The sequence below is a fragment of the Ruditapes philippinarum genome, unplaced genomic scaffold (genome assembly GCF_026571515.1).
Source record: "Ruditapes philippinarum isolate M1 unplaced genomic scaffold, ASM2657151v2 ctg3911_1_1_1_1, whole genome shotgun sequence".
NCBI lineage: Eukaryota > Metazoa > Mollusca > Bivalvia > Venerida > Veneridae > Ruditapes > Ruditapes philippinarum.
The window spans coordinates 11,310-20,366 of record NW_026866807.1 but is presented as its reverse complement, the minus strand read 5'-3'; the positions used below and the strand labels follow the sequence as shown (position 1 = coordinate 20,366).

The window sequence follows — 9,057 nt, the reverse complement described above, 5'->3', positions numbered from 1 at the left end:
TTATTATTATTATTTATTATTATTATTATTATTATTATTATTATTATTATTATTATTATTATTATTATTATTATTATTATTATTATTATTATTATTATATTTACATTCTCAATGACAATACTACAAACTTTTAGCTTTAAATTTGTATCCATTACCAAATAGTGCAATGCAAGTATAAAATATCCTGAGATTTTCTTACAAGAATTTTGCTGGGTTTTTTATGATCTGTCATCTGTCACATGTAAACACAATTATATCGAGACGTACATATTTACGAATGTATTTTGTTTTAATTACTGCCGAAGGATCTTCCTTTTGAAGTCCTGGTCCTGTTTTTTTTTTTTTTTTGTTGTTGTTTTTTTTTGTTGTTTTTTGTGTTTTTTTTTTTTTTGTTTTTTTTTTGTCGCTTTGGCTTTTTACTATATCAAATGTATATAAATATTATAAATATTTATAAATATTATAAATATTTTTTTTACTTTTGTTTTGCATTCATTTAAATTCAGATTTCACAGTCAGCAACGGTTAAGCCGGCACAGAACATAACACAGTGCGGCAGTTTGTTGTGCTCTAATAATGCAAAATGTAGAGATAATGGTCGTGGAAACCAAAAGTGCCAATGTCACGCCGGATATTCTGTAAGTTAGTTTTATCATACTTAAGCATAATCATCCTAGTTTAAATGTGTAACAAGTTCTTACAAATCAATTTCCCATTTTAAGTCAGCATTCTGGAACTAACCAGTACAATACGGCTGTCAGATATATGGAATCATAACTGTGACCTAAGTAATGCTCGAACCCACGGTCCTTTGGATCAAACTATATAACATTTAAATCTCACTATTTAAAGATCATGTATTTTGTATTTGAGGTTGCATACCATACTTAAGTATATATATATGTATATAATTACATGTATGCTAATAAAACAATTTTAAAACACCGAATAATATGTAAAATATGTACTGCAAATATTTGTACATATTATATGTGATCATTAAATATAGAGAGGATATTCAAGTTTTTTCTATAAATACATTATTTATTTTCATCGAGTGGTATGAAAATAAATATTTCACGAGTGAAATATGGTAATTTTCATGCCACAAGATGAAAATAAATCATGTATTTATAGAAAAAACTTGAATTTTTTGTTTATTATATATATATTTTTCTTTTTTGCGATAAAATTTGAAATACTTTCCCTTAAATTTTGTGTACTGACAGAATTTAAAAGAAAGTAGTTCGGCAAGACACCAGTGAAAATACGGAAAATATGTTTCACTGCAGTGAAAAATAAATTTTTACAGTGAAAATACGGAAAATGAAAATACGCATTTTATTTCATCAATATTTCTCAATATTTCATTTATAAGTATATAATAAATAGGAGATATTCAAGTTTTTTCTATAAATACATGATTTATTTTCATCGAGTGGTATGAAAATAAATATTTCATTGGTGGCGGTAGCCACGAGTGAAATATGGTTATTTTCATGCCACAAGATGAAATAAATCATGTATTTATAGAAAAAAACTTGAATTTTCTGTTTATTATACACATTTTTCTCTTTTTTGCGATAACATTTGAAAGACTTTTGTGTACTGGCAGAATTTAAAAGAAAGTAGTCCGGCAAGACACCAGTGAAAATACGGAAAATATGTTTCACTGCAGTGAAAAATAAATTTTTACAGTGAAAATACGGAAAATGAAAATACGCATTTTATTTCATCAATACTTCTCAATATTTCATTTATAAGTATATAATAAATGCATTCATTTAGAAAATAAGTTTTTTATTACCTCCCTTTATTTACATGAAATTGTAAATTCGATAATATCTTTGTAAATAATGCTTTATGGAACTTTCAAAATTGATAAATCTTAATTTGAGCATGATATTTATGATATAAAACTACAATGTATAAAAAATCGTGATACATGATCTTTAACTTGGCAGAACTTTTTTTCAAAATATAAACTTATGTTTATTTTTAAATAGTATGATTATTAAAGTTCACATTTCTAATCTATGTTTTGAATTAATTGATATACGAGAGATGATCCAGAATTAAGCAGAATATCTTTATAAATTTGATGATTTTCTTATTATTTTCTTTTAATTCATACATGCGGAAATTTTCAATGTTTTATGTATTGAATCATATTTTTGTTAATATCCTATTATCCATTGCCGTTTAATGTCGCCTTGTAACGCCACATCGACACAGCTAATAGTATGTACGTTGAAATGTTTTAAAATGCACCAACCATAGATCTTGTCAAAAATTCACCGCGACCATCAAATAACATTCTATTACATTGTAATTGCGATTATAATTTTGAAATTGTGAATTTAGCATTGTGAGCGGTGAATGACATGTACAATTAATTAAATGGACATCTTAATTTTGATAAACAAAACAATGAAACTTCGGAGTATACCTCGGAATTGTGAACTCTAGATGTTAATACATATACATGAATTAATAAAAAAAGTCTGAAATTTAAAAAAGTGAGCCATGATGGATATACATCTATCAAATAGAAATAAAAATTATACATTATGACTGATATATAATTGATCTGTATATCAGAATTATGAAATTATGAACTGGAAACGCTATCAACCAAATCTAAGAAAAGTAAAGACTTAAAATATTATATTGTTTAATGCTATATATCATTACTAGGGAAAGACCTGTCACGATGATTTCGACGAATGTCACATTGGGAATCCCTGCATGCACCGCGGACATTGCCATAACAACATTGGCAGCTATAGGTATAGACATTAAAATTTGTTTAAGGGACTCCACTGAGGTTTATGACATAACGGGGCTACAAATAATGTTTTTTAAGATTAATGTTCCATTTGATGTAGGTCCAGGCCAATACCTTTTGTGCACTCCGTTTTTCCAGAACCATTTTTTAATTATGAAAAAAAAAACCCAAAATTGAAAAGCGTTGCACATATATATCTTTGCACATATTCGACGTTACTTTTAAGCCATTCCTGTGATATTTCCACATTTCGTCGTTACTGAATACATTAACAATGAATAACAGACAGTTCATAAAATGAACGCTGGACAAATCAATTCAAGATAGTCAATAAGTAAATGATGAATAGTTTGAGAGTTACACAAATATACAACAGGGGTGTGGGTCAGCTCCCATGAAAACTAATACTCGGTCATTTCATTCTTTATAACAAGAAAATACGGAACTAATGCGTGTTTGAGTTGTTACATATTTCAAATACAACTATACTAATGAATTAAATTTTTTTATTTTTTTTTTCGTCCGTTACCCCAAAACACCTCCGCCACTATTGTTTGATGGTGATTTTTGTTAAAGTTATCAGATTTGAATGATGATATATTCAGATGTGATGTGAATGTTGATAAATTCAGATGTTAATACTGATATATTCAGGTGTGAATGTTGATATATTCAGGTGTGAATGTTTGGACGGTTGGACCAGTGACGTTCACTGTGAAATAAAAGATCCAGCTATAACTGACCGGAAATGCATGCCGGGATGGATTGGCGAATGGTGTCAGGATCAATGCTTAAACGAGTAAATATCAACATCGTTTTCAATTTTTTGTTTAGAACTGGAATTGTGTGGATAAATTATAATTGTCATAATCAAAAATCCACGTCAAGTATTAAGGATCTCTCTTAAAAAAATTAAATGTAACAAAAGTATTAATAAAACTTTTATTGTTAAAAGGAAATGATAATTGCAAAATCAATTACATTATTGTAAGAACTCTTAATTCATAAAACTTCATTTTTGTTTGCTTTTCAAAGCTCAATGTGCCGACCAACTCAAATATGCAAAAAGCGCGGGAGAGGACTACATTGTCTCTGCCGACCTGGATGGCTTGATCGCAACTGCACTATAGACAAAGACGAATGTACGAACAATCCATGCCCAGTAACTGCCACCTGTAAAAACACACCTGGTTCTTACGAATGTCCTTGTAAATTTGGATGGAAGGGAGATAACTGCGACAAGGACATTGACGAGTGTCTAGATAATCCGTGTCAACATTCATCAATATGCTCCAATGAGCAAGGCGGTTACAAATGTACATGCTCCAGTGGATGGAAGGGCGATGACTGCAAAGAAGATATTGATGAATGTAGTTCCGATCCATGTAAAAACAAAGCAAAATGTATCAATGCGCCAGGTTCATATGAATGTAAATGTGAATCGGGTTGGAAAGGTGCCGATTGTTCCGTCGACATAAATGAATGCTTGGTAAACCCGTGTAAACATTCTGGATCTTGCGTAAACACCGACGGTTCATACCAATGCACATGTACTCAAGGTTGGGAAGGGACAAACTGTTCAATAGATATTGATGAATGTCTAACCGCACCATGTCTACACTCGGGAACTTGCATAAATACTGACGGTTCATACCAATGCACATGTACTCAAGGTTGGGAAGGGACAAACTGTTCAACTGATATTGATGAATGTCAAAACACACCATGTTTACATTCGGGAACTTGCATAAACACGGACGGTTCATACCAATGCACATGTACTCAAGGTTGGGAAGGGACAAACTGTTCAATAGATATTGATGAATGTCAAAACACACCATGTCTACATTCGGGAACTTGCATAAACACGGACGGGTCATACCAATGCACATGTACTCAAGGTTGGGAAGGGACAAACTGTTCAATAGATATTGATGAATGTCAAAACACACCATGTCTACATTCGGGAACATGTTTAAACACCGACGGGTCATACCAATGCACATGTACTCAAGGTTGGGAAGGGACAAACTGTTCAATTGATATTGATGAATGTCGAACCGCACCATGTCTTCATTCGGGAACTTGCATAAATACTGACGGTTCATACCAATGCACATGTACTCAAGGTTGGGAAGGGACAAACTGTTCAACTGATATTGATGAATGTCAAAACACACCATGTTTGCATTCGGGAACTTGTATAAACACTGACGGGTCATACAAATGCACATGTATTCAAGCTTGGAAGGGACAAACTGTTCAATTGATATTGATGAATGTCAAAACACACACTGTTTACATTCGGGAACTTGCATAAACACTGACGGTTCATACCAATGCACATGTATTCAAGCTTGGGAAGGGACAAACTGTTCAATTGATATTGATGAATGTCAAAACACACCATGTCTACATTCGGGAACTTGCATAAACACGGACGGGTCATACCAATGCACATGTACTCAAGGTTGGGAAGGGACAAACTGTTCAATTGATATTGATGAATGTCAAAACACACCATGTCTACATTCGGGAACTTGCATAAACACCGACGGTTCATACCAATGCACATGTACTCAAGGTTGGGAAGGGACAAACTGTTCAATAGATATTGATGAATGTCAAAACACACCATGTTTACATTCGGGAACTTGCATAAACACTGACGGTTCATACCAATGCACATGTATTCAAGCTTGGGAAGGGACAAACTGTTTCAATTGATATTGATGAATGTCAAAACACACCATGTCTACATTCGGGAACTTGCATAAACACGGACGGGTCATACCAATGCACATGTACTCAAGGTTGGGAAGGGACAAACTGTTCAATAGATATTGATGAATGTCAAAACACACCTTGTTTACATTCGGGAACATGTTTAAACACCGACGGGTCATACCAGTGCACATGTACTCAAAGTTGGAAGGGACAAAACTGTTCAATAGATATTGATGAATGTCAAAACACACACTGTTTACATTTGGGAACTTGCACTAACACTGACGGTTCATACAAATGCACATGTACTCAAGGTTGGGAAGGGACAAACTGTTCAATAGATATTGATGAATGTCAAAACACACCATGTTTACATTTGGGAACTTGCATAAACACTGACGGTTCATACCAATGCACATGTACTCAAGGTTGGGAAGGGACAAACTGTTCAATAGATATTGATGAATGTCAAAACACACCATGTCTACATTCGGGAACATGTTTAAACACCGACGGGTCATACCAGTGCACATGTACTCAAAGTTGGGAAGGGACAAACTGTTCAATAGATATTGATGAATGTCAAAACACACACTGTTTACATTTGGGAACTTGCACTAACACTGACGGTTCATACAAATGCACATGTACTCAAGGTTGGGAAGGGACAAACTGTTCAATAGATATTGATGAATGTCAAAACACACCATGTCTACATTCGGGAACTTGCATAAAACACTGACGGGTCATATCAATGCACATGTACTCAAGGTTGGGAAGGGACAAACTGTTCAATAGATATTGATGAATGTCAAAACACACCATGTTTACATTCGGGAACTTGCATAAACACTGACGGTTCATACCAATGCACCTGTACTCAAGGTTGGGAAGGGACAAACTGTTCAATTGATATTGATGAATGTCAAAACACACCATGTTTACATTCGGGGACTTGCATAAACACTGACGGTTCATACAAATGCACATGTACTCAAGGTTGGGAAGGGACAAACTGTTCAATAGATATTGATGAATGTCAAAACTCACCATGTTTACATTCGGGAACTTGCATAAACACTGACGGGTCATACAAATGCACATGTACTCAAGGGTGGGAAGGGGCAAACTGTTCAAATGATATTGATGAATGTCTGTTAAACCCATGTATGCATAATGGAACTTGCATTAACAATGCAGGCTCATACAAATGTAATTGTGGTCAGGGTTGGAACGGATTTAATTGCATGAATGATGTTGACGAATGTAGAATTAATCCTTGCATGCATTCTGGAACATGTACAAACAGGAAAGGGGGATATTTATGTTCCTGTAAACCAGGCTGGGAAGACACCAACTGTGAAACTGATATTAATGAATGTCTCAATAATCCATGTTTGAATTCTGGATCCTGTAACAATACAGCAGGTTCATATACGTGCTCATGTCTAACTGGCTGGGAAGGCAAAACTTGTGGGAGCGATACCAACGAATGTCAGAACAATCCGTGTTTAAATGCCGGTAACTGTACCAATAACGCGGGTTCGTATTCCTGCACCTGTCCATCAGGTTGGGAAGGTGCCATCTGTGAAAATGATATTAACGAATGTCTTAGTGACCCCTGTTTGAATTCAGGTACATGTAAAAATAAAGTAGGTTCATATACATGTTCATGTGCGGTAGGTTGGGAAGGTGCGAACTGCGGACAGGATATCAATGAATGCATAAATAATCCATGCTTGAATTCTGGCTCATGTGTCAATAATGCAGGTTCATATACGTGTACGTGTGCTTCAGCTTGGAAAGGTGAAAACTGCGGAAACGATGTCAATGAATGTCAGCACAATCCATGCTTAAATTCCGGTACCTGTATCAACAACGCAGGTTCATTTACATGCGCTTGTCCAAAGGGTTGGGACGGTGCTTTCTGTGAAAATGACACGAACGAATGTCTTAATAACCCTTGTTTGAATTCAGGTACATGTACCAACAATGTAGGTTCATATACATGCTCGTGTGCTTCAGGGTGGGAAGGTGTAAACTGCGCAAAGGATGTAAATGAATGTCAAAACAATCCATGCTTAAACTCAGGCTTGTGTACAAACAACGCAGGTTCATATTCATGCAGATGTCAACCGGGATGGGAAGGTACTTCATGTGGTAATGATATAAATGAATGTCTAAATAATCCATGTTTGAATTCGGGTTCATGTTCAAACGGCGCGGGTTCATTTACATGTGTTTGTCCACCAGGTTGGGAAGGTGCTATCTGTGAAAATGACACGAACGAATGTCTTACTAGCCCCTGTTTAAATTCAGGTACATGTAAAAATAAAGTAGGTTCATATACATGTTCATGTAGATCAGGATGGAAAGGGACAAACTGCGAAAATGACATAAACGAATGTCTAAATGATCCATGTTTGAACTCTGGTTCGTGTACTAACAACGCAGGTTCGTTTACATGCACCTGTACACCGGGTTGGGAAGGTGCTATCTGTAAAATTGATATTAACGAATGTCTTACTGATCCATGTCCTAAATCAAGTACATGTAAAAACACCAACGGTTCCTTTGACTGTAAATGTTTCGCAGGTCTCCAGGGTGTTACATGTACGGACGACGTCAATGAGTGCAACAGCTCTCCTTGTTTGAACTTCGGACAATGTCTTAATAGCTATGGATCTTACAGTTGCAAATGTGCCGCGGGTTGGGAAGGTAAAAACTGCTCTGGTGATGTAGATGAATGTAATAAAGATGATGTATGCAAGTATTCTGTGACGTGTAAGAATACAATAGGTTCATATGCATGCGCGTGTACTTCCGGTTGGCAGGGAGATAACTGTGACCTGGATATTGACGAATGTGAGAAGACACCTTGCAATACAACTTCAACATGTGAAAATAGTCCAGGGTCATTTACCTGTATTGAAAGTGCTTTATCCAGAGGTATAGATTATAAATAAATAAGTTTTTATCATTATTTATTTATTTATTTATTTATCTATTTATTTATTTATTTTTTTATTTCAAGAACAAGCGAGTAATGTGTAAATACATGAGATCTTTCTACATAGTTTTAACTACCTTAATTCCACATTTTAAAAAAAATCCTTACTTCTTTCAGTATATTTAAAAGTTGTTGAGAATATACCTTGAACTCGATAAATAAAATTTATAATTATAAACTGAAATTAATTAACTTTATACTGTTTTGCTTATTTTAAACTCATTATTAAAAGTCAGCTGAAATGTGTTTGGCTTATCTTTTTTTATCTTTTTAAATTATTTTGCGAAATCTAGTTTTTATGAAAGAAAATTTTCCACATGTGCTGCTTCTTTTAAAGGGGATTCGGGACTGCGGAAGACAAACATGATTTTTGGTATTGCACTATGCTCTGTGTTACTGTTGACTAGTGTAATAACTTGGCTTGGAATCCTTAGATACAGATGGTAAGTATACTGTGCAGATGAGTGATACAAAAAACGAATTAAAAAAAATCTTACTTTACAAAAACTCTTTTTTAGTGTTAAAGAGATGT

The 9,057-nt window shown here is 34.3% G+C and overlaps 1 protein-coding gene across 1 annotated transcript; it reads left to right on the top strand.

The window, feature by feature from the left end:
• Positions 1-576: 576 nt before the first annotated feature.
• On the top strand, positions 577-8,464 carry LOC132733783 (neurogenic locus notch homolog protein 2-like; the record flags this gene model as incomplete). Its single annotated transcript, XM_060720464.1, has 5 exons — positions 577-638; positions 3,465-3,587; positions 3,824-4,777; positions 5,032-5,372; positions 6,287-8,464. Coding segments are annotated over exons 1-5 (3,658 nt in total), but the record flags the coding sequence as incomplete, so codon positions are not given.
• Between the last annotated feature and the right edge of the window lie 593 nt (positions 8,465-9,057).